This window comes from Equus asinus, chromosome 6 (assembly GCF_041296235.1).
Source record: "Equus asinus isolate D_3611 breed Donkey chromosome 6, EquAss-T2T_v2, whole genome shotgun sequence".
Taxonomy (NCBI): domain Eukaryota; kingdom Metazoa; phylum Chordata; class Mammalia; order Perissodactyla; family Equidae; genus Equus; species Equus asinus.
Window position 1 is genome coordinate 57420245 of NC_091795.1, and position 27771 is coordinate 57448015.

The following is a 27771-nucleotide window of genomic DNA, read 5'->3' on the forward strand; positions in this document are numbered from 1 at the left end:
TGTGCTGCTTCCTACTAAAATGTACAAATAGCCCTCCAACAGTCAATTGCATTAATCTTTTCTCACACTAAAATATCTTTGGCCAGAGCTACTGAAAAGGAGGAAAAGTAAAGTATTTTACAGCCACTTTTCTGTCCTTATTTAGATATGTCCCGTTCAAAATACAACAAGATAATGTTGTGTGCAACAGGGTAATGGAGAAAATAAAGGAACTGAATAATCTGCCATTGACTACATGACAACACTGCTTGTGGACGTTTTATTCACTTTAAAATAAATATTATGCTGTATAAATGTCCAGAACTAAAATCTGTAGTATACAGTAGGCAAGTACCAAGGATAACCAGCATTGTGTGTTTTGTTAGAGTAAACCATTCTAAGTCAAAAGAGAGGAATCACTGACTGTCTACACCAGGTACATACTTTGGGGTAAACACACTCAGATCAAGGAGAAAGAGACAGATAAAGGTTCTGAGAGAGAAGCAATCTATTACAAATTAGAGTTTCTAGAGATTAACAGAGGTGAAGGAAGCGTACATGTGAGGCTCTAGTACGTGCCCAGTTTCTAGTTTAATACCTGGTAGAGAGCAGCTGCTAAATAAAAATTTGTTCAAAGGATTTCAGGCACTAGAATTTACATATTTTACACGGTCTCCCATTTAAGCAACTTCCTATCAATTTCTTTCTTTATTATCTTTACTTCATTAACTAGTTATATATACTATAATTTACATAATAAATCTATTATTTATAAACTTTCAGTGGGTACAACGATTATGACATTTCATTAGGCTCTGAACTCTAAATTGCTTGGATGAGATTTATTTTGGAATCACGTTATCCAAGCAAAGAAAACACAATCAGTTCATAAGACTCAACAAAAATGAAAAAAGTGAGACAAATGTCTGCCTTAGAAGTTTATCAATAACCTCTTATATACACATATATATTCACAAAGTGGTTGAGAGTCCTTTTATATGATCCTTTAGATGAGGTCCAATGGCCGACAACTCTATAATGAGACACATGGTCAGACAGAAATCATCATGACTTTCAATGATCTTTTCTTTCCCCAAACTTTATTACCCTTTAGTTGGGGAGAGAAAGAAGTCCATTTTCATCTGCTGTATCTAAGATTTTACAGATCACTGGAGATTCAACCTAAAGAACAATAACAATAAAACCATTAAAAGTTGCTAAGCTGAATACTTTATTCAATATTATTCTGCTGAATGAATACATGTATATAAATTTATTAAATGTATGCAAGTCCTTGTTTTGGATAAGCCATCCAATGTTATTTCTACACACTGAGCTTTTTAGGCCCTTGAGAGGCTTCTTAGGAAGATGACAGCACAGGAGGATCCTGAGCTTGCTTCCTCCCACAGGCACAACAAACCTACAACTACCTGTGGAACAATCACCTCAGAGACATCTGGAAACGAGATGAAAAGGGACACAACAAGCGACAACAGAGAGAGGGGAGAAGCAGCAACGATACAGTCCTGCTGAGGGAAAAAACCAGACCCTAGCCATAGTACTTTGTGGTCGGGAGCGATCTCAAAGGTGCAGAGCTTTTCCCAGAGGAGCGGGAGATTTGAGCTCCATATTTGGCACCCAGCCCTTAGATCCAGCACAAAAGAGATGAGACCCCATAACATCTGGCTTTGAAAACCAATGGGGAATATGCCCAGGAAAACTAGAGAACTTCAGGGAAAGGAAAACCTGCTCCTAAATGGCCCATGCACAGACTTACCTGATCCAGAAACCAGCACAAAAACACCAGATAGAAAAGTGCATAGTCCATTTGTAAAAGAGGCTCACTAAGCTTGGAGCACATTCTGGAGAGGCAGGTGGCCTGCCTCCACCCCTGACCCAGGAACTCAGACATTGGTGGCAGCCATTTTTGTGATCTAGTTCAGCTTTGCTGACATAGATGCTGGCAGGCACCATTTGGAATCCTCTCTCTTGCCTGCTAGCGCAGGGACCAGCCCTGCCCACCAGCACATCTCAGACATGTACACGCCCCTGGGCCACACAGCCAGCTCATGCCCTTCCCACTAGCACACCTGAGGAAATTGTGTACTGCCTGGCTGTACAGCCAGCCTGTGCCTGAGGCCTGCCCTGCCCAAGAGCGAGCTAGCAATAGCCATACTGCTGGGATGCAAACCCAGCTGCACTGGGGGCCAGCCCAGCCTACCAGTGTGCCCACAACAACAGTGGCCTCACCACAACAGAAGAGCACATGCAGTTCATACAGGGGACACCCTGGAGCATTTGGCACAGGTGATGAGAGGGGAGCATGCTGCTGGGGTCCATAAGACATCTCCTACATAAGACCACATTTCCAAGATTGGGAGACATAGCTGATCTACCTAACACATAGAAATAAACAGAGAAGGAGGTAAAATGAGGAGACAAAGGAATATGTTCCAAATAAAAGAACAGGACAAATCCTCAGAAAAAGAACTAAACAAAACAGAGATAAACAATCTACCTGCTAACCTAATGGTCATGAAGATCCTCCCTGAACTCAGGAGAATAGATGAACACAGTGAGAACTTTAACAAAGAATTAGAAAATACAAAAAAGAACCAATCAGAGCTGAAGAATACAATAATTGAAAGGAAAAATTCACTATAGGGAATCAATAGCAGAGTAGATGATATAGAAGAATGGATCAGCGATCTGGATGACAGAGTAGAGGAAAACATCCAAGCCTAACAGAAAAAAGAAAAAAGAACTAAAAATAATGAGGACAGTTTAAGGGATCCTTCAGACAACATCAAGCATACTAACATTTGCATTATAGAGGTCCCAGAAGAAGAAGAGAGAAAAAGGAGCAGAGAACTTACTTGAAGAAATAATAGCTGAAAACTTCCCTAATCTGAGGAAAGAAACAGATATCCAGGTACAGGAAACACAGAGAGTTCCACAAAAGATGAACCCAAAGAGGCCTATACCAAGAAACATTATAATTAAGATGTCAATAATAAAAGATAAAGAGAGAATCATACAAATTGAGCTTTTTAAAAAATAATTTCTAGTCATTCACATAAAATAACAGATAGGCAGAGAAGATATTTTTATCTCTAAATAAGAAAGATGAGAGAGAAAGGAATAAAGGACAAGTATAACGGAGGAATATATAGCTAGGTATTATACAATGAAAAAACTAGAGGATTATGGCAAAATAATCAGTTGTACAATTCAAGAAAAAGGCATAGAAATATGTAGCCCAAAGATGGGCCAGGTGTGGAAGTTATCAGATGTTAAGATAAATAGAATAAATATAATGGAGGAAATAGTGGAAAAGGCAGACAACATGTGTGAACAGATGGGTAATGTTAGCAGAGAAAAGGAAACCATATAAAAGGAACTAAACGGAAACATTAGAAATGAAAAATATATCAGAGATAAATTCATTCAATGAGCTGCACAGAACACAGCAGAGGAAAGAATCAATGAACTTGAAGACAGTTCAACAGAAATGACTCAAATTGAAGTAAAGAAAAAAATGTGAGAATAAAAGAAAGAGTACCTAACATTTGGGGACAACTTCAAACTAATATGTCTAATTCTGGAGTCCCAGAATTAGAGAGAGAAAGAGTGGGGCAGAAGAAATCTTGGAGGAGATAATGGCCAAAATTTTTTCAAAATTGATGAATTAGATCAACCCATGAATCCTAGAAGCTCAGTGAACTCCAACCAGGATAAATACAAAGAAAAACCCTCCTTAAGCATTACATAATCAAAGGTAGAACCAAAAAGTTTCTAGAAGGAAATACAGGATAATATCTTCATGACTGTAGGGTAGGAGAATTTCTTAGACAGAACAAAGGAAAGCTTTAGCTATAAAAGGGAAAAAACTGATAAAATGAATTTCATCAAACTTTTGCTTCTCAAAAGACACTAAGAAAATTAACAGGCAAGTCACAGACTAGGGGAAAAACGTGTAATATAAATACAAAGAACTCATATTCAGAATATACTTGAACTCCTAGAATAAATAAGATGAAAATAACAACAATAAAAATAGGTAAAAGACTGACAAAGACTCTTTCCTCAACCAAACCATAGTCAGGCTCCCCTGAGCAGTCTTTTCGACTAGGTTTTCATCTTGGACCCTGTTTTGGGCCTGCTGAGTCCAGGTGTAGCATGAATCCTGACAAGTCAGTTTAGAGAGAATCCCTCACTCTCAATATCTAATCACCCTCAGTATCTAATCACTCTCCATATCTGATCAAATTCCTCATCTCTCCCTTTTGATATCTAATCATCCTGACCTGCCTTCAGCCAGAATCCCCCACCCTCCATGTCTCCTCTTAGTAATTTTCCATTCATTCACCACCCTTACACCCCCTATTCTACTTGTTGGCTATACATCCCCAGCTGTCTTTGCTGCGTTTGGAGTTGAGCTAGATCTCTCTCCCCTATTGTGATAGTCTTGACACGTATTGCAATAGTCCTGAATAAAGTCTTCCTTATGGTTTTAATAAGTGTCATAATAATCTTTTCTTCAAAAAGACTTGGCTAGAACCAGCCCTGATGGCTTAGTGGTTAAGGTTTGGCACGCTCCACTTTGGCGGCCCGGGGTTGGTTCCTGGGTGCAGAACCACACTACTGATGAGTCACTACCCATGCTGTGGCAGCAGCTCACATAGAAGAACCAGAGGGACTTCTAACTAGTTGGGGCTTTGGGGAGGAAAAAAAGAAAAAGAGGAAGATTGGCAACAGATGTTAGCTCAGGGTGAATCTTTCCCAGCAAAAAACAAAAAACAAAAAACACCAGGCTAGACATTTCACAAAAGAAGATACATGAATAATTACATAAAAAGGTGCTCAAAACCATTTTTTGATATGGGAAATACAAATTAAAACTGCTAAAATAGGGGTCGGCCCGGCAGTGCAGCGGTTAAGTTCACACGTTTCGCTTCAGCACCCTGGAATTTGCCAGTTCGGATCCCGGGTGTGAACATGGCACCGCTTGGCAAGCCATGCTGTGGTAGGCATCCTACATATAAAGTGGAGGAAGATGGGCACGGATGTTAGCTCAGGGCCAGTCTTCCTCAGTGAAAAGAGGAGGATTGGCAGCAGTTAGTTCAGGGCTAATCTTCCTCAAAAAAAACCTGGTAAAATAAAAAGGACTGATAATACGAAATGTTAGTGAGGATGTGGAGCAACTGGACTCTCACACATCGCTGGGAGGAGTATAAAATGGTACAACTACTTGGAGAACTGTTTTGTAAAAGTTAAACATATAACTATGTTGATCTATGATTCAGCAATTCCACCTCTAGGCACTTAATCAATATGACCCCAAAAAGACTCATAAAAAAAAAACGTTCACAGCAGCCTTGCTCATGTAATCAAAAATGAGAAATCACCCAAATGTCCATCTACAGATGAATGAGCAAATGTGGTATACTTATACAAAAGAATACTATTTAGTAAGAAAAAAAGAACGAAGTACTGATACATGCAACAATAAGGGTAAGTCTGAAAAACATGCTGAGTCAAAGAGGCCAGGTATAGAACATTATATACTATATGATTCCATTCATATGGTATTAAAAAAAGGTCAAAACTGATTTAAGGTGTCAGAAATCAGAAAGGGGTATCTTTAGGGGTTGAGGGGTATTGGCAGGAAAGGAGTATAAACAATTTTTCTGCCATGATAGATACCTTGTTTTGGGTAATAGTTACATGGGTACATAAAATTGTCAAAACTCATCCAACTCAACACTTAAAGTCTTTGCATTTATTTTACATAAATTATACCTCAATAAGAAAAGATGTCAGTTTTTACAGAGGTAGTAGGGGGCTATGTTAAAAACTCTGGAGACTTACTGAAGGTCTTTTCTAGACAATGCTAAAAATGAAAACATGGCCCCAAACTGCATTCCTGAGTATTATTTTTTTACTTACCCCAAGGATATACTGACAGGAGTGAGGCTCTAGCATATATACAGTAACAGCATGAGGAGAATCTGATTCTTTACACCTACAACAGAGAGACTTTAAGGCACTGTCCAAACCATACAAAATCGCTTTTGTTTTCCTCTTAAACCATAAAAATCCCATGTAAGTGGCCCTGTATAATGTAATATGATTTAATAAATTATCAAAATAATGTAACTTAATAATAATTATTATACATAACATTATAAATATTAAAATTATAATTTTAAATATTTTAGAATAAAATAATTTTATAACAACCCATAAATTATTACAAGTAAATTTAATTATTCATATTTTATATTCACTTACACTTTTTTCATAGGAAGCAGATTAAAGAGAAAGGCATAACCACAATGGTCTAACTTACTTTAGTTTTACAGTCACCTGTCTTGGTTTGTCAGTTATATCACAAATATCTCCATTCCCATAAAAATGTGACACCATCCTGAATCAGAGAAACACACAAGCTTTATTAAACTAAAACCTCACTAATTCAGAGTAAGTGTAATGGATAGGGTGAGAAGATAGTTTGAGGAATCAGTTTTGCATTAGTTAAAAAAAATCTGGGGGCTGGCCCGGTGGCATAGTGCCTAAGTTTGCACACTCTGTTTCGGTGGCCCGGGGTTCATGGATTTGGATCCTTGGTGTGGACCTACACACCACTCACCAAACTATGCTGTGGCAGTGTCCCACATACAAAAATAGAGGAAGACTGGCAACAGATGTTAGCTCAGGGCCAGTCTTCCTCACCAAGAAAAAAAAAATCTGACTATAAAATATTCTTTAAAAATACCTATTTTTAGGGAAATGTCACAGAGAAAGTCTTTCAGATTCTATAAAGGGAACATAAAGTTGAGTTACGTAGTAGTGGTTTAATAAATAAGAATGATCTTCAACTTCCATATTATTTATTTGTATACAAATAGTTAAGGTTAAATTGCTTTTAAAAAAGTTGTTCTTTTAAAGTTAACCATTTCCCCAGGCCTGTATACTGTTCGCTTTGTGGAACAGTTTTTCCTTCTTCCCATCCCCCATGCAGCTCCACCCATTAAAATACTGTAATGCAGATGTAGAATGGTAAAGCCTAGGCTAAGCTGTAAATTCCAAATGAGCAGGATCCAAAGAAAAGCTCTAGCTTTGCTGGCCTCATGCTCTTGTGCTTCAGTATTTCTTGCGCATGATACCATGAACTATTTTCACATGAAACATACACAAACCTAAGAAAAATCCATCTGTTTAGTATATGCTAATACTTAAATGCCCATCTCTTAATTTTGCTAATTTTCATTTTGGTCAGCCCAAGAAGTCAGCACATTCTGAAAACAAAGTCTCTCAATACCATCTGTGCTAGGAAGGACAAAGTTAACACCTGAGAAGGAAAAATAATGAATAATTTAAAATTCACTAAAAAACTACAAGAAAAGCTAAAGCTTAGTTATTTTTGGGAAACAAGAGATTAATTTACCTCTGCTATAACAAGATACACCTATAAAGCCCAAAAAAGATGTGAGGTTGTTTTTCAAAAAGCCAATGTTTAACTATTTTCAACCATTACCTCACAAAGGTTAAGTAACAAAGGGAAATGCTAGAGTATATTTAAATAGAATTAAGTAACTTAAAGAGGTAAAGATCACACATGAACGAGGCAATGCTTTTTAACAGTCTCAGACCTAATACCTGGAAGTGAGCCATTGTTACTAACACCACCACCACTCTCATTACCAGACCACCACCACTGTTAAAGGCAGCAGCCAAAGTTTATGGCACGCTATTCCCAGGCTCTATGCTTTACATGAATTACCTCATTTAAATGTCACAATAATCCTACAAGGCAAATACTACTAGACAAGAAAAATAAGGCTTAAGATTATGTAATATGCCCGAGGTAGTAAGTGAAGAGCTAGCATTTGAATACAGGCTGTCTGACTTCAGAGACTATGCTCTTAACTATTACACTATGTTGTTTCCCCATGAAAAGAAAACTAACTTAAAAGATGTCCCTGAAAAAAACTGACCAGAGATTCACTTAAGTGTTTAAATTTTATCTTTTTCAATATTCTGAGTTTTAAATATTCTACTAATCAGATCCAAAGAGGAATAACGTTAATCTTTACCTGACTGTCTGGGTACCGTCGTCTTGAAGGTGATAAGCTCTAGCAGTATTCTTCTTAGCCCATTCAATATGCTCTTCTTGGTTCCATGTCCCCACAACCACAGAGGTTTTCCCACTATCCTTGTCCTAATATATGAAAAAATATTTGTGATAAGGCATGCTTGACATCATCAAGTAGATATTTAAGCTACAGTCCTTATCTTCATCTGGAGACTGGATATCTATGTTTAGATGTAATCATGTTAGTCAAACTAGATGAGTAGAAATTTGAGCTCATTATGTTCTTTACTCCTTGTTTCCCTGAATAATGAAACTACTTTCTAGTCAGGCCGGCTCTAGATGTAGTTATTTCTGACTCTTCTATTTCCTTCCTCTCCTATATCTATCTCCTATATCCCTGGAGATGTTCTCGGCTTCAGACTCTTCCTCTACATTTCCACTGCCAACATCTCACCCTCCAACTGAGTTTAATCTTGCACACCTAAATAATACGATCACATACTACTGTGATTCTTAATGAAATCTTTGGCCTCTATCTCTTACACTGCAGCCACACACTGAGCCCGTCTTCATCCTACTTCTACTCTTTCAAATGCAAACCTTCAAGTTATACTAGTCTTCACAATACTCATTTGACACCATGTGTGTTTCTGTATCAAGACTGTCTGTTCAGAAACCCCCTTCCCATTCTGATTTTATTATTTTTTTTAAACACAAACTATACACTCTCTTATATGTGGACTTCCTTCCTTCTTCTTCCTTTCCTTCCCCTCCCTTCCTTTCTGTCTTCCTTTCCTTCTTTATATTTTATGCCAGGCACCATACTGGGCACTAATATACATCTGATTAGTAGAACTAAAAAGCCTTACAGTAGAAACAAGTCAGGCATGGCCACTGCCCCAGTGGAGCTTTCTGCCTAGCAGAAGAGACAGCCATTAACATGCTTTTCACAACTACACTGTAAGTTTGTTCCTAGACAGACAGGGATTAGCGCCGCAGAGTGAAGTGTTTAAGAGGCTGGATATGGAGCAAGACTGCCTGGGGTTGAATTCTAGCTTCACCATTTACTACCTATGTGATTTTAGGCAAGTTACTAAATCTTTGCTTCTGTTTTTTCATCTTGGAATACCAATACTCATCTCTTAGGGTTATTATGAACATTAAATGAGTTAATATGTGTAAAGTACTGAAAACAGTGCCTCGTATTCACTGAGCACTATATTTGTTAGCTACTATTATTTTTATATTTCCCACAGTTTCTAGCAGAGTCCCTCAAAAAGTTCTACATTATATGACTTTGGCCAAAATAAGTTTGATAAAACATAGTGTTGGCAAGTGTATGGGAAAACAGCCATTGTTAACGGAAACATAAAGGGGTCCAACCCTTGGAAGGCAACTGTTCAGTATGCACATACTTTGACCTAGCAAGTACATTGCTAGAAATGTGCCCTATGAATATAGTTGCAAAAGTTCATCAAGAGAACTATTTAAAAATGCTTACTAAGATATTATTACAGCAAAAACTGGAAACAAAGGTCCATCAGCAGAAGTCTGGCTAAATAGATTGTGGGTACAGACAAAATCCTCTGTACCTGCTGAAAAGAATGAGATCAGTTTTTGCTGACATGGAAAGATCTTCAAGATACTAAGTGAAAAGAACAGTGCAGAGCAGTGCATTGAGTAGATTCCTCCTGTATAAATAAAAAGGTGATACCAATATTTACATACATATATTTTTTCTTGTGGAGGGTTAACTAAGAAAATGTTAACAGCAGTAACGTTTGGGAAACGGGATAATGGTGAAAGAGAATTTTACTTTTCATTTTAAATTTGTGGTATACATTCCTTTAATTAAAAAAAAAGCCATTGGGTATTATCTGGGCTGTAGTTAGATGATACTTTACCTTTTTTCTGTATTAATACATGTTATTAAAATAAAAACATCTACAAAGCAGCGAGAATAAATGGAAAGAATAGTGAAATAGAACTTCTTGGGTGTAAGTGAAAAGAAAAATGTCCTAGTTTACTGACGCCTCCTAAATGTGGAATGATTCACACGTGGAAGGTTAGCTGATGATCTTTCCTGGTATGATGCAGCCTGGAATGTAACATGGGCTCAAAACATCTCAAGAGGGCAAATACAGTGTTTCCTAATTACTAGTTATTATTTCTTTTGGGGAATAAAAAGAGTGTTTTAAAACAGCCAGGTCACTATTTATTAATTAATGTTTGTCTTCAATGTCTAGTTTACCCTACCAAAGTTTAACTACGACAAATAAAACTACTGGGGCTTGAACTTCAGAATTTAAGCAGCTTGGTTCAAGTGTGGGAGAATATGCCATCTGAATATGAATATTATAATATGAAATTATAAATAAAAGGAAGAATAAAAAGCCAATGTGTGTAATCTTAAAACTTATTTTAAAGCTAGATGATATGGTACCTTCTTTAGCTGAAAAACTTGCTGTATTTACCCTATTTTACTAACTCTAGTAATAATGTACTATCTTACCATTCACTTTCTTAATTTAAAGATGAATTATAACAATGACTTCTCAGTCAAAGCTAAAGAGGTTAGTTACAATACCTTATTATTCCTTCAGGCTCATGGTAATACAAGAATGTGAGCAGTTAATAAACAATGTTACTTTAAGATGACTGACTTAGTTAACAACAAGTTTTCCATTTTCCAAAATTTAGACATACTTTGATGAGTATTTCTATATTAAAATTATCTCATAATTAAAAGTAACACAAACTCTCTCTTTTTTTCCACAAAAGATTTTTAAAACTTTAATCCATCTAGTGGTGAAATGATATAAATGCTGTTCTATACCTCATGGTATTGATGTACGTGTTTGCCATAGCAGAATTCATATTTCCACCAACCAACACCCTGCAGGAAAGGAAACAGATCAAGTTATGTACAGAGAAAGGGGGATGGGGGCCTGTCTCAGTATTGCCAAATGACAGCGATGGAAATATACATAATTAAAAAATTAGGGGCTGGCCCAGTGGCACAGTGGTTAAGTTTGCATGTTCTGCTTTGGTGTCCCAGGGTTCGTGGGTTCAGATCCAGGCACGGACCTATACACTGCTCATCAAGCCATGCTGTGGCAGTGTCCCACATACAAAAAACAAAGGAAGATTGGCACAGATGCTAGCTCGGTGACAATCTTTCTCAAGCGAAAAGAGGAAGATTGGCAACAGATTTTAGCTCAGGGACAATTTTCCTCACCAAAACCAAAACCAAAAAAACTGTAATAGCAATAATATAGTTGAAAATTAACATTAAAAATTACTGAGAAATATGGGGCTGGCCCTGTGGCTGAGTGGTTAAGTTCATGTGCTCTGCTTTGGTGGCCCAGGGTTTCGCTGGTTCGGATTCTGGATGCGGACATGGCACCCCTTGTCAGGCCACATTGACGAGGCATCCCACATGCCGCAACTAGAAGGACCCACAACTAAAATATACAACTATGTACTGGGGGGATTTGGGGAGAAAAAAGTAGGAAAAAAATTACTGAGAAATAAAAAAGTAAATACAGAGAATAACTATTGTATTGCCTTGGTAAAATGAAATGAAATGAAAATGCCACTTTTAAGGATATTTCCCACTGGAGGTATCAGAGACAAAATTTTACCTTTGTAGATGTTAACTCAAGTTTTAAATGTGACTGCTGCCTAACCAAAATGCAGGCCATAAAATCACTGATGCCTATTCCAGCAATCAACCAGAATCATATATGACTTAGTTATATATATTTTCTGTCAAGTAAAGGTCAAGTTTTAGTTTGTGAGTAAAGAGAACATAATCACTATGGATTAGATTAGAGTAACAAGCACAGAGAAAATGTCCATTGGGAGGCTTCCAGAATCCTGCCATTTCTCTGTAGACAAAAACCTTTTTCAGTGCTGCCAATTAATGCTCCTGGACTAAATATCACACAAGTGAAAGCTGTAAGATAAATATTTAAACAGAAGGTTCATTTCTCACCCCGTGAAAGCAGTAAGAACCACTCAGGAACTCTTTTATGAGTTGGTCATCTGTCAATTTGGATATGTGGGTCGTTCCAACTGTGAGCATCGGCTGAGAACCAACAGCAATGGGTTTGTGGATTGCTGGAAATCTCTCTTCTTTAGTTGACTGCAAATCTTCCTAAAATTAAACATACATATGCTGAAGAGCCTCTATGCCACAGAATTTTTTTCATTTATGACTTAAATTATTATTTTTAAACAGTAAAAAATTTGGAAAATAAAAGCTGTCCATTCATTTTTAATGTGTTTTAAGAAAATGAATTTGCAACACTTAATAGACAAAGCTCTAGACAAATGTGAGTTCCATCTACCAGTTAGAGGTATGGTGGCCATTCTTGACATACAGGGATAATTTCCATTTCATATTACTTTGTCTCACTATTCTTATTAAGTACTTTGCTACTTGTTACATCTTGAGTCTCTACAGTTAGTTTTGGAAAATTTGGTTACTAAGCATAAAGGAAGGATAACAAGCGCAATAAAGAGGACCTGAGTGGGAGTGAATATGAATATCAGTTATAATAATTCAAATGTAGCAGGACCTGGTGTTGTCCTGGAGGAAGCTGCAATTTAGTAAAGGAAGACGCTAATTAATAATGGTGGAGGGAACAGCAGATGCACAGAGGTAGGGGTGATTCAAATAGACTTTGACAAAGAAGTGAAACATGAAGACTTCACAAAGAGAAAACCCTTGATTAATTCTTGAAACATGAATAATAACTGGTGATTTATGTGACTTTCTGTATATGTGCTTTATGTCTTTGTATGTGCATATGTGTGTAAATCTGAGGAAGAAGCAAGAGCAAAGATGTGGGGTATGGTATGATATTTAAAACTAAAGAGATAAGCAGGTACTATATGGTGGAAAAGTACATAATACTAAGAAAGTTTGGACATTATCTTACAGACTTTAGGCAAAGATATGGCGTGATCAGATTTTTAAGTAATTACTTTAGCAGTGGCAGGGAAGAAGGAACAGTAAGAACATATCTGGAGGTGGGGAGCCAAGTTAGGAGCTGCAGTCACCCAGGCCAGAGATGAAGAGAATCTAAAGTAAGGGGGTGACAGAGGTAGGGTGTAGAGAAGAGGATAGTTATGCAAGAGGTTAATGAGTTAGAACCTGGTAATTAACTGGGTATTGACAGTGAGTGGAGAGGAAATGAATATAGACTAGAAGTGAAGAAGCGAGTGTACCACTTATAATTGAATGAAATAATTTAAAAAATTAAATAGTAAACGAGTTTCCGGTAAATGTATAGTGGACACGGTGTCTACTTTTTCATCTACTGTAGCTGCCATTGACCAATTGTGGTTCTTTTCTTCTATTTCAGCTAGTAAGAGTCATTGGATGGTTATGCTAGAAACGAATGACCTTCCTCTCTCTCCTCCAATAGTAAGGAAGAACAAAGATTGCCAAGATGGCTTCTTATTTTTTGAAAGGACCTTGAATTTTATGTATAACTCTTTCTACATTCAGAGTCTACTATGCTCCTGGCACTATTTTAAGTGATGAATATTAAAAATGAAGCAGACATAGTCAATGCTCCTACAGAGCTAAGGTATAACAGACTAAAGAAATTACTTATAATACATGAGATGTATAGTGAGGTTAGTGAAGAAAAACAATAATACTGCCCAGTGAAACTTGCAGCTGAGATAAGAACAAGACATAAAAAGAACAGAAGTATGACCATCCTTGTGGACAGAATATTTACTTTCATTTTTAAGGTAAATTGTTTCAATAAAAGCAAGATGATAGTAGTTTTTGTAGTAGAGTTTGGAAATTCATAAAATGGACTCCTAATAGTGCTTAATAGTGCAGTAATCTCCATATTAATGTAATATAATAACACGGGCAGAACACCAAACCAAAATTCTGGTTGCCAGATTTGTATTTTTGTTTAAAAGAGAAAAAAATTCTCTATAGTAAAGCTTGATCCACTCTTAAAAGGCAAACTATATGCTAATTATCAATTTTTAAAAGAACAGTTATGTGTAATAAACTAGATTTATAAAAACCTCTGAAAAAAAGATGATCAGTTTGAAGTAACTACTCATGCTACAGTATTATCTAAGATTTTCATATACAACATGTACTCTAAAGATCCTAAGTATTTTAAAAGCATTATCATCTGTAGCTTTTTAAAGAAAATCTTTCTCAACTGGCAGATGAAACACATTAATTAAAGAAAAGTAAACTGGCACTTCTTCCTTGAAGAGTAATTAAAGTTGGGATTTGTGAAGCATTTTGATGGAGCTGACTTTTAAGTACCTGTCAGTATTTAAATCACTATCTAAGGGGAAGACCAGAAGAGAACTCCATCTCCAATCTTTTAATACAGCTTTTCAAATCAAATGCAGATGAATGTTAAGAAAATTTTCCCTCCTATCAGAATGGTGGTGTTCACTACATCCACAAAGAGCCCAGCAATTCCTTCGCAATAAGTACTCAAGAGGAAGGGGATAAACAGGCCATGCAGTTAATTAAACCAAACTAACCATGTTAGTTAATTTAAACCATTGATAAGTATATACAGCACAGCAGGTATCATGCAAGGAGCTGGAAACCCCAAAGTAATGAAAGCATAGTTTATTCTCCCTCCATTTTAATGTAAGAACCATAGGAAAAACAACCAATTTTAGCCATACAAGTGCTATAATGGAGGACTGAATAAAATACAAGACCACAGAAGAGGAAACACTAACCTCTCTTCTTGGGGTAATCCATTAGAAGTCCTGGCTCATTTGCAAAGAAAATGACAATGGAAGCTCATATTCAAGCCTAAGTAGAAGTTTATCAGGTATACCAGAGGAAGGGGAGGAGGCAACAGAAGAGGGAAAACAGTATATCCAAAGGCAAGGAGGTTGGAAAGAACGTGGTACTTTTAGGAAACTCTGAGTTGTTCAAAATAGCTGGGATAAAAGGAATGGTTATGCGAGATAAGGCTGAAGTCAGACCACAAGGGGGCCTGTATTCTCCTTTGATAAAGTCATTGTATGAGCAAGGATTTTATCCTGAGGTATAGATTATGTTAACCACCAAAGGATTAAATACATAATCAACTTTTCATTTCAGAAAGAGTATTTTATCAGTTGTATGGGAAGGATTAGAAAGGGGATGTGTGAGAAGACTAGTTTCCGGTCCTAGGAATGATGAAGTCTTGAACTAATGATAGGACAGATCTGAAAAGCAATTAGAAGATAACACTGATAGCACTTGGTGAACGATTAGAGTTAGAGATGAATCAAGAGGGAGGTAAGAAAACTGACTTAGGTTTCTGACTTGAACAATTGGGTAGAGCGCAGTGCTTTAAACACAATGAGAAAGACAAGAAAAGGGTTGGTGTGAAAGAAAAAACAAACAATGAGCTTGAGATTATTGAAAATGTATACCGTTATGTTCAATAGGCAGATGAAGAGGGAAGGTAAGTAGCATATCAAAAGGGAGAAGCAGCACAGAGAAGTAGTTAAGAGGACAGGCTCTAGAATCAGACTATTTCGATTCCAGTCTCCAAGTGATCACTTGTCACTTCCCCTCTGTGAACCTCAGTTCCCTAAATCTGTCAACGACGATAATAACAGAAGCTGGCTCAGAGGTGTAGTGGTTAAGTTCACGTGTTCTGCTTGGGTGGCTTGGGGTTCACTGGTTTGGATCCTGGGTGTGGACCTACACACACATCATCAAGCTATTCTGTGGTGGCATCCTACATACAAAATAGAGGAAGATTGGTATGGATGTTATTAGCTCAGCGACAATCTTCCTCAAGCAAAAAAGAGGAAGACTGACAACAGATGTTAGCTCAGGGCCAATCTTCCTCACCAAAAAAAAAAAGGGAATATAATAATAGTACATCTTGTAGGTTGTTGTGAGGATTAGATAATAGCTGTTAAGACTCAATATATGTTAATTATTGTGACTGAGGTTTGACTTCAGGAGATAGATCAGTGCTGAAGATGTATATTTCGAACTCATGGGCATTTAAATGGCAGTTGATAGAATGGGCATGGATGAGCTCACTTAAGGAGACTATGCACAATAAGAACAGAAGGCAGCTATGGATAGGGGAACTTCAACATTTTAAGGGGCAAGAAGCAGAGGAAGAACTAGTACATAAGAGAAAAAAACCAGAGAGAACCAGAGAGAATATCCTGAAGTAAAAGGTGGCGAAAAAGGTCAAGCTCCAAATGTTCAGGGTTCATGCTCCTAAGATCAAGTTATGCAAATGTCCAGGAAATTTAGAACCAAGACTGCTGCTACCCTTAGTAAGAACAGTTTTAGAAGAATGATGGTTTGGTGACAAATAGCAATGAGTTGAAGAATAAATAAAGCATTAGGAGATGGGGTGTAGTCTAATTTTTCAAGAGGCCTAGCTGGGAAGTCCAGTCAACTAGCTGAAAATTAAACTACAATACAGAGGATGTCAAACTTTAAAATATTATGAAATTATGAGTGTAAGAGAATGCTAAAACAGTTTCTGAGAAGAGCTAGAGTAAGGAAAATAATTAAAATTACTGAAAAGCATTGGAATTTAAAATTTTGAGTCAGGAAAATAAATTACTATTACTATACTACAGAAATCATTAAAATATTGGTATTTGCTTTGAAATTTGGAAAAGGAAGCACTGTGAAAATACCATTAGATAATTCTCATACCTCTTTATTTCTCCTAAAAGGCACCCTTAGTATTTCTTCCTGCTGTTCCAGCTGTCTCAGGGTGAGGGGTTTAAATGGTGATCCTGGCAGTGACTGGCAAAATATGTCATTCACAGGAGATGCTCTGAATCTATTCAGTAAGAACAAAGCATTAAAGCTAAGCATATGACACTTTAAAGCATGTATGCATTTCATGTTTAAAATAATAAATCCACATCCTACCTATATTTAGGATGATTGCACAAGAGTGGTGTCAAAATGACAACTTCATATTCACAAGTTGTAACTTCAGCTACTGAAAGAATTTCATGCTTAGATTCAGGATGACAAATGTACATCACAGTACTTGATCTGGGCCGGTTCTGTTTCAAACTACAAGGTGTACCATTTCCCATTCCCACAGGATAGTAGGGTGTCATCTGACCTTCGATATTTTTAGTGGGAATCTTAAAAAAAGAGTATAAGACAGACTTTTCATTAGAAATGGAGGCGGGCGTGAGGATGGGAGAAGCACTTATTCTGAAAGGAAGAAAACTACATTTTACAAACTGAAAGGTAACATTTCCATGTTTTCTGTAAGTTCTCCCTCTAATAGTCTTTTGATTCATAAATTCTTATTTGAGCAAAGACATATTTTCAGAGCTAGTTTAACGCAGCAAAAAAGAAAATTTTTATTTGGCGCTAAAATTAAGATGTTAAGTAAATGTACCTTTATAAAAAAGGTTATAGTATCACAATTATATGATTTATTTTCATCAGTTCTAAAGAAAGTGACTACGATAGAACACAGGAACTTACTATACTGGGCTGGTCAGAGCTTTCTTCACTGAACTCACAGTGAATGGCTGTGCTATAGTTTAGGTTCTAGAGGTCTGAAGTTTGATTTATCAAAAAGTGGGACTACATGGGAAAACACTATCTTCCAAGACAGGAATCTAAATACTGTACTGGTTCATCAATCTGCTTACTCTTCTTCCCTGTTATTAATATTAACAAACATATTTTTCAGAATGTAAACTGTATAAATCTATTCAAGGCCAGCAAAAGACAAATGAAATTTTCACGGAACAAAGGAGATCACTTCAGAAGACAAGGATTATTAAGGAGCTAGCTCCCATAGTTTTATCTACATAAACACAAGAAAAATCTACTGTAAAGGATTCAAAAAGGTCCTCTTAATAACATCTTTAAGCAAGCTCTTTGGAGGCAGGGAGCTCATCTTGTATGCCTTTGGTACCCTGTCAGTGCCATGTCGAAAATAGGCAATAAATAAACGTTTCCAGGAAAAGTATTTTAAGATTTTTTCTCTGCTATTTTCATGCTAGTTTCTGGAATTAGAAAAATCCTGGGTTCATAGTATTTGGCTTATAAATTGGGGCTCAATAAATATTAGTTTTCTTCCCTTATACTTTTCTTCCTCTTCCTATGTCATTTCACACTTTGAATTCCATCTTGCTAAATATTTTATTTCAAAAGTAGTGTGTAAAATTGAAATCTTTTAAAATAGCAATGCTATGTGTGTCTATGCTCAGCTTATCAATTCCCCCCAAAGTCACCCTTGTAAATTCCAGGAATCCAGGGCCAGCTCTGGTGGCCTACTGGTTAAGTTTGGTGTGTTCCACTTCAGCAGCCTGGATTTGGTTCCCAGCTAGGGACCTACACTACTCGTCTGTCAGTGGCCATGCTGTGGTGACTGCTCACATACAAAAAAGAGGAAGATTGGCAGCAGATGTTAGCTCATGGTGAATCTTCCTCAGCAAAAAAAAAAAAAAAAAAAAAGGAATCCCTTTAAGTAATTTTTAAGGCCTTTTGCCATTTCATTTTACTTCCAATAAAAGTATCACTTTGATATGAAACCAGTTATAAACTATCCTCTATCAATAAGTTGCTTAAACTCTATGGAAATTCTTAGCATTCAGAAAGCATTCCCTGAACTACCTGGGCACTTAAAAATTAGGATTTGGCATCATAAGGAATCATTCTTTTTAAACAATCCTAGTTTTCAGTCATCAATTATGCATTCACAGTCAATAAACATTTATGAAGTGCTACATTATGTCTGGCACTCTGCTTCGCACTGCTGAGTAAAGAGATAAAAAGACAGTCCCTGCTTTTAAGATGCTTGCAGTCTGGTAGCTTATTATTTGCATGTATAGTTTATCTGTTGTACCCACAGGAGATAGGAACCAAACAACAGAAAAAATGCAAAACTCTTCTTATAATTGTTTCTAAAGTTAAATAGAGGGAATGACTGCTAAGCATGCAAGTGACATAACGCTATCATAGAAACTTTCCCAGACATCTTTGTATGATCTTAAAAGTAAGTAAAAGGATCACAGTATAACTTTTCTCAGAAAAACCTAACATTGCAAATATTCTTTGACTCAATCCTTTGAGGTACCTGATAGACAGTTAAAGTAACACTTGGCTATATTCTATCAATTAAGTTATATAAATACATGCCTCACTAACAATACATGTTAGGAGTGAAAAATCAACAGTTGTCACTTGCCTCTTTAGATTTTTGTTTTTCTTCTGCTTCTTGTTCTGTGGAATAATATAAGAGCAAGGTAAGTGTAAAGAATGACCAGAGACTTATATGTAAGATACAAATGACTAAGTCTTCAATCAACTTTGTAACCTTACACTTCTTTCTAAAGACTCAAAACATACATGTAATTTTTATCGTACTACTTTTAGCTAGTTTCCTTGAAATGGTTTTGTTTGAAAAAATAGTCATATTTAATCTTTACATCTTTACCTAGGAAATACTCTATTTGAGGCATAAGAACTGGCTGCAAGAGTTTCTTTTGAAGTATTTTTTATCTTAGTAAAATGCTGAATCTTAAATTAGTTGACCAATTTGCTATTAGATTAATAAAAATATTTCATACTTTGAGGGCTACATCTACATGTCTATTTTCATATATAAAAACTTTGCTTAAACCAAGCAAAAGAATAATACTATATAAATATGGCACTAACATGTATATCCTGCCATATTTAAAAAAATTTATTAATAGTTAGGAAAAAGCCATGTTTGTTAAGGCAAAAATAATACAAAGATCTCTTTGAAAAAGTTCCCTAAGGGACTGTTCAGAAATTTATTTTAGCGTTTTAAAATGCATACAGTCTCCAGCAAAATCTTTTAAATTCCAATTTGCACATATATTTTAAACCAAATTCCAGCATTACTATCAAACCACTTGGTAGAAACAAACCTTTTTCAGATAGAAGGTTCTTAGCCAACATATTCCCAAGGTAGTATTCATGAATATTTACTTTCTATATTTAAAAATAAAATAAAAATATAGTAAGTATTTTGCAAATACATATTTCAAGAATACAACTTTAAAACCATCAATCTCATTACTAAAGTTCTCATTTGATAATGTTCCATACTTCAAATTTTGAAGAAAAACATACCTGACCACTTTCTTTCTCTTCATGGTACTGCCGGATGTGTTTTCCATGACATACTTCATAAGTCCAATAAGACTCAATCTAAGAAAGATGGATGTATTTAAATACATAAAAGCCATATAACTCAGTTGAATTACTTTTTGATATTTTAAGTAGGTGAGTAGATTTCCCTCAAGATTTAGAGTAAGCTTTCATGAAATTATATTCATTATTATGCCTCACAAAAATGTGAAATTTCTGAAGCCTATTCATTGTTTTTACTAATTAGCTCTATGTGAAAATTCTGTGAAGGAAATAGGTTTAGAATACCCTTGGGGTCTAACTACGACCTGGCTTAAGGATCAATTCCTACACAGCTTAAAAAATAACAATTAGTATTTTTTAATTAAAATTATACATAAGGAAATCTTCTCTTGATCTGAAAAACATTCAAAGCAGTTTGGCAAGTGGTATTAATTAATATTGGTATTACTGGGTATCTGCTGCATTTACTAAATAGGAATTTAAATGAACAAAATATTATTAAGCATTAACTTAGATTTACAACTAACTAAAAATTTGATACAACATTATAAAGTAAAAAGAAGTGCAGAATTATTTCAAGGGTCTATTGGAAGGCTGCTGGAAATTTATTTTCTAGTCATCAAGTGAACATAAAATACATACTCTGTAGGAACAACTGCTTTGTTTGAATAGTGGCTCCAGTAGCTCTCTTGGATTAGGGCCTTTATAATCCTTTTCTTCTTCCTAAGAAAGAACTAGAGTTTAATAATGACAGTTATTCTAGAACTTCATCCAACTCTGCTGTTTGGGCATTAACTCATTGGTCAAATCACAAATGCTTGGAAATAAAAGGGAAAAAAGTCAAAAACTTTAATAAGATCCTATGGTAGCCACTTCTTTCAAAAGAATTGAAGTATAATATATGGAGCCATAGAATAATCTTCCATTCTTTCTTCTCTTAAACAAAGGTTTTTGAGTTTCAGTTTCCTGAACAATTCTTATAAACCTATTTCAGAATTTTGAAATGCTTGCATCTAACACAAATTCTAGCTATGAAAGCCTCAGAGTAGTTGAATCTTGTAGAATATATTGGAAAGTTTTAAGGTACTTCTCAGTTTTCTATCTATTTTTACATTTCAGACTTGAATGCCATATATATGTGTGTGATTGCGTGTGTGTGTATTTGTGTCTTAAGGAGGTTGAAAACAAAATGAAACAGATAGCTGCCCTGCACAGATTTCAAATATGAACAAAACCTAAAAATGCACTCAATGAGTTTAATATTTCCATTTTACAGATCATGAAAATATTATATAACTGGTTCAATAAATTTATTGAGTGGAGGGATTGAGTTTCAAATTTGTTCAAGGTTTCACAGCTAACTGTAGCCTATACCTCAGCCTCCTGGCTCCTAGGCTGGTGTCCTTTCCATTTTACCATGCTGCCTCTCCTGTTTCATCTTGAAAGAAGTCATTGCCTTGAAGGATGGATAAGAGGCAGTTAGGGCATTTTAGGAGGAAGAAACGGGCATGAGTTAAGGTAGTGAGAAAACATAAGGTACCTATATGTTTATTTATTAGCAATTTTGTATAAAAAATGTCACATACACATTTAAAAAAATTATATCTTGTGCAAAACTCTCATTTCTATAAAAGAAAAGCATGGAGTTAGATTTTCATTCAAAACATTAGTAATTGGTTGCTAAGTTTTCTAAGCTGAACTGTAAAATCACAGACTTCAGGAATAATAAAAGTGATTACTATTTTTATGGTAAAATGGGGTTATTGAGAAACCTGTCATTCAATTTTATTTTAAAGTATGTGGTTGCAATGTTTTAAATAAATATCTTTGGTAAGAGGGATTATCAATATATTTATAAAAACTTACCTCATCCCCACTTGTCACAAGGGGAAGAATGCATTTATATTTTTCTTTATGTGTAGTTGTCATGATGACATAATTATCTTCTTTATACAAAACTCCAGTTGTAGGCTAGGAATAGAACAAACAACATTTAACCCTTCTCTGGTTAAACTGTATTAGCTTGAATAACTTACAGTCCTAGGTCAAACTAATTCATCAACAGAGGATTTTTAAAACAAATTTGAAAAATAGGGAAAAAATTCTACATATATTTTAATGACAAAATGAAGATGACAAACTTTATCCTGCTGTTAAAATATAACAGAAAAAAACGAACAAAAATAAATTTGGAGTATAAAGAAAAAGTAGTAATGCAAGAGACTGAAGTCAAAATATGGATTAAAAAGCATTGAGAGGCAACGAATGTCATGGATACACCATCAATGAATACTAATTACTCCTACTAACAATTACCACCTAGATATGAGAATCTACAGCATTTTACAAATGTACTCTCAATTCTGCTGGATGGGACACTCGAACATATAGTGCAGTATTTTTCATATTTGGATAATGCATGGATAAATTACTTTTAAAACAAAAATTACTATGGATCCTCTGTGCTGACAACTTTTTTTTTAAGTATATACCATGAGTCAGCAAACTTTTTCTGTAAAGGGCCAGATAGTATTTTAGGCTTTGTGGGCCATAGGGTTTCTGTTGCAACTACCCAACTCTGCCACTGTACTAAGAAAGTGCAAAGGGAATACGAAAATGAACAGGCATGCCGTGTTCTGAAAAAACTTTATTTACAAAAACAGCTGGTGGGCTAGCCCAAAGGTGCAGCTTGCCCACACTCTGGTATATATCAACAAAACTATTCTTAAAAGCTTTCTACATTATAGAACCAAACAATTCATAAATCAAATATGAACCAATGTAATTCAAATGAACATTCCAAATAATATAACTGATATTACCTAACTAAAAAGAAATCTCTGCTTTGTGATAGCTAATATGTCACTAACTACAAAGGCAGAGGTTTTCACAGTTTATGATATGGGTTCTGTGATAATTCAGTTCTCTCAACTTTTTTCTTCCTACATGACTGTGAAATCACTATACTAATTGGTTATCCCTGGCAAGGAAAAGAACCCCTCTTATTAAGTACTTCTGTTCTTTTCGCAATTTAACACTAACAACTCTTAACCATAATAAAACCAGTACTACTTGACTCCAAAGTCATCTTAAACACAAATGCAAATTAGGGCAATGTTTTTCCAAGACAATAAAACCAAACAAAAAACAGTAGCAAATACTAGCTGTATTAGCTCTGACAGTACCATTTTAAGTCCTTTACATTTATTAACTCATTGATCCTTAAAATAAGCATTCTTCCCATCTTGCAGAAAAGGAAACTGGAGCCCAGAGCTTACATAATTTGTCTAAGGTAACACACCTAGAAAGTAGCACAGCCCAGAGTTGACCCCAAGCAGACTGGTTCCATATTCTGTGTGCTCCTGAATGTTTTAACAGTCATGTCCTGCATAACGACGGTCAACAGTGGATAACATACACGATGCAAGTCCCATAAGATTAGTACCATATAGCCTAGGTGTGTAGTAGGTCATACCATCTAGGTTTGTTTAAGTACACTCTAAGGTGTTTACACAACATGAAATTGCCTAATGATGTATTTCTCAGAACCTATCCCTGTGGTTGACTCATGACTCTATTTGAATGAACTTTCAAAATGTTTTTAGATTACTAGATAGACTCCTGGATTATGGCCAAGGATCCTTGTTTAAAAGACCATTATAAGTGAAGAGGGAAAGGAAAGAGATTTGGAAGTGAGAGTTGCAAAGCCAAATTTATGATAAAAGCATCCTTAGAAGCATTTATTCAGTTGTGCTAACAAATTGCTATGACATAACATTTATAACACCTTTCAATGTTTTTCAGATATGTTCAGAATACGATAGGGAGTTGTGCAAAGCATGACTCACATTCACTTAGCAATGGATGGCCTGAAGTCTCATCAAATCATTCCTATACTGTTGTGAAAGCAGACAGTAGCACATCATGTGAATGTATTCACCTCTATTTGTGAAGTATCTGTAACTATAACGTTCAGAGTTGAATTCTACAGTAATATGGACTCATTTACTAAAATGTTCACCACAATGCTAACAATGTAAAAAGGAACTGCTTGTTTGGAACCACAGCAAAGAAAGGAAGACAATTCTTCCTTCGTAATAAAAGCTACTCTTGGGTTTTATGTCTAAAAGTAAAATAAATCCATTCTTCTGCTTATTGTTTCTAAGGTCTAGGTCAGGGGTAACAAGAAACAGAAGCCATCAGTATTCTTGTTTGAAGATGCAAAGATTTGTCATTCATTAGTTTAGGAAGAGTTGCTTTCCTCTTAATAAAGTAGACCAAGCAGCAATTCTCCATCTGAAAACTCTTTGTTGAAATAGTGAGCCACTTATTGGATCACAAAGTAAAAATTTTAAACCAACTTTACCTTACTTTTTCATAAGAGAAATTACTGGGAAAAAGTTAACCTTTTGTGATTTTCTAAGTTAAAATTTTTTTTGATCTACAACTAAAATGCTTCCTTCTGATTTTGCGAAACAGGTTCTTTTTTAAGAAAATGAAATATAATAAATTCTGAATGTACAGAATTACAGATAGTGTAAAAACTTGTTTTATAAAACTTAACACCTGAAAGTATTTTCAGTGTAAGAGGTAATATTAGTGATTTGATAAAAATCAGATTTCAATATAATGAAACTAATCAAAGGGAATATGGTACTTTAAGGTTTAGGGACTTTAATAACATCTTGACAAGGAAGAAATTCCTAATGCTTGACATGAGTCTGGAGGAATTAAGATATTCAGAGGATGAGAGAGAAAACTATGTTAGGAGAAGCTCTAAAATAAACTCAGGGGCATAACTTGCCAATGTATATGTTTGGAAACAGACAGGTGGTCACCCTTCTTCCCAAGTGTAGTGTTTTGGGGAAAGTTTTTGAGTAGGAATACATTTCTATATTAACAACAGAAGTAGAGAGAAAATTAGGCTTATTTTCTGGTTTTCTTTTGTGAAATCCATAAATTCTGTGAAGTAAGGAATAACTGAACACTTTAATGACCTGAGTATTTTTGAAGGAAAATATATACACAAAACCAAAACTGAATGCTAAAAACCAATAAAGAAAGAATATAATAATCATTAATTAATGTAAACATTAAAAAACGTACACATTTTTGGTGCTTAATACTTCTTCTAAGAAAAGTTGACAGCAAGATTGTAAAGATTATGTATTGTTTTGCTATATCTGAACAGGAAGATGATTTAAAGCACGGAAGAACTCTAAAGCTAAAAAAACATTAAAATCTTCTAATATAGTTTCTTCCAATTTCAGATGTTAGAGACATAAAGGCCCTTATCCTAGTTCATACAGCTGCTGAGTTATACACAAATGTCCAACCAACTGGCCCATAAAAAAAAATGACAGGGCCAGGTGAGGAGGGCTGTAGTTGCAACTACATGAAGTAGGTAAGGGAAGCCTTAAGATTAGAAAAGTATGAAAAAAAATCAAAATAATAATAACTCTTAGGACTTATTTTTGCCTGAGGGTCACAGACCTTTTGCCAACTCAGAAAAATGTCTCTAGAATTTTCTCAAAATAACTCAAACTTAAAAAAAAAGAAAAAAATTTTTCTCCCCAAATTGTCAAATGTGCCCATCTTAGATTATGTTGCATTGCCAAAGAAAAGTAATTAAAAACGAAATTTCAAAATAAAATTGATAGATATGTGAAAGGTTGGTATAACATACACTAAGACTGAGATCTTTCTGCATAACCTCTTTTTAGCCAAGAAACATCCGTGCCAACAAGAAGACTGAATGACAATTTGGTAGTAACTTCTAAAAAGGCTAGTTTTAGTCATCCACTTATAGGTCAGTAAGTTTTCAGGGCAGCCTAAAAAGAAACAGCTGAAAGAGTAAAAAATTTTAATGACCACATTCTTTAAATTTTGTCATGTTCATTCCAAATGTGTCTTTGGAAACAATAACAGAGGTTGGACTAAAGTATTCTCACCCTAAGCCTGCTAAAGCTATATCTGACTTATAACAAATTTTTATGTATTTTAGTATATTAGTATTTCATGGCATTAATGTAAAGATAAACCTGGCTTCCCAGAGAAATATTTACTTAGATAAATTCAAGAACCACTGAACTACCAGAACAGTGGAACAGAAAACAGAGGGGAAGAGAAACAAACCAGGTGTGAAATATTAGCAAAAACTAATATTTGCAAATAGAAAGCTCTTGTGGTAATGATGACATCTGTTATCCTGGTAAATCTGGTTTTGATGTCACGGTATCACTTATAGTAACAGAACAACATATTTAAATAATCTCCCAAGTGGAATGACTGTAAGTAATTGGAATAATAATTTTTTCAAAAAATTTCATTTTCTAGGACTTCAATTTGAAATAAATGAATTAATTACTACATGGTAAGTATCATAAGAGCACAACATTTATTGGCCTGCAGTAGCTACACGTGGATAGGAAGACTTTCCATCACTCTCCTCTCCAAAGACAGAAAGACTGCAAATTTTCACTACTGTGAGGTCATAAGTATGTTCTTCACTGTAGGAAAACGGATCATAAAACCTTGCGTTCTGGGGTCTTAAATAACAGTCGTAATACCTCAAAACTGTAAAGGATATTCTGCATAGAGCGTCGTTAACATCTCACAGGACAAATAACCCTCTCAGAAACAACTTTGAAAGGAAGAGCTGTGTGTAGATGTATACGTGTGAGTGTGTATGCAAGAAAGAGCGGCTATGAGAGAGGGAGCTCGTATCTGCAGTACTCCTGGCTGTGTGGGTACGATGATGTGTAATCCTGAAGGAAAGAAGGCTGCTGGGGAAGGAAGAGGCGCAACTGACTCTCCAACGAAGATAAACGTGTGCCCCTGACGTGGAAAGCTTCTTCCACGGGGCAGAGTGTTGGTAAGCAAGGTCTAGTGAGACATTTAAAAAGAGGAGAGCAGGTGACCGCTGGATCCCCAAGGCTTAGCATGGGGGGCACGTCCACACGATGTGTTCGATAAATACTTGCTGTATGAATGAATGAACGTGGGGTAAATAAACTCTGGATTGGGGAAGGAGGCTTGCGCCTGCAGAGGCGGTTCAAGGGGAAAACAGCGTAGCGTACAGGGGGAAGGGGCAGAACCCTTAGCGACAGGAGGAAGAGATATGGCTACGGGTTTCGGGAGGGCACTGACCAGAGAGAACTCGGTGCCGGGCCAGTTGACACGGAAAGGGATGTCATCGCTGAGCTGGGGGAGCGCTCGGCCGCCGCCGGACGCCTCTAGGAGGCCGCAGAGGACCAATAACACTGGCCCGCCGGGGACCAGGCTCCGCGCGCCGCCGCCTCCTTCCTCCATCCTCCGCCGCCGACTTCTCCAGCCGTCGCCACAGCCTCCTCTGCCCATAGAGGAGAGGAGGGGGAGGAGGAGAAGGAGGCGGCGGGACTACCAACCGCCCAGGCAGCCCGGGCCCAACCGCCGCCACGTCTCCTTCCGGAGAGGCCGGCAACACCGCCTCCACCCACTTGGGCCTCCCGCCACCGTTTCCGGGGCAGAGAGCATATCAACATCCGGGGCCGCCGAGCCGTTCGCCTACGGA

At 36.2% G+C, this 27771-nt stretch overlaps 1 protein-coding gene across 2 annotated transcripts; it reads right to left on the reverse strand.

Moving 5' to 3' along the window:
• Positions 1–27753, reverse strand: ERLEC1 (endoplasmic reticulum lectin 1). Of its 2 annotated transcripts, XM_014842989.3 has the most exons (14): positions 27369–27753; positions 22086–22190; positions 20862–20942; positions 20199–20276; positions 19994–20057; positions 19285–19319; positions 16995–17218; positions 16773–16902; positions 12075–12236; positions 10914–10973; positions 8079–8203; positions 6332–6409; positions 5929–6004; positions 1–1161 (listed from the first exon to the last, which is right to left on the reverse strand). In XM_014842989.3, the coding sequence occupies exons 1-14, from the start codon at positions 27576–27578 to the stop codon at positions 1090–1092; spliced, it is 1500 nt and encodes a 499-aa protein (XP_014698475.1). In that variant the 5' UTR covers positions 27579–27753; the 3' UTR covers positions 1–1089. The 2 variants fall into 2 exon arrangements, with proteins under 2 accessions (XP_014698475.1, XP_044628369.1); XM_044772434.2 differs by lacking the exon at positions 6332–6409.
• Positions 27754–27771: the final 18 nt, after the last annotated feature.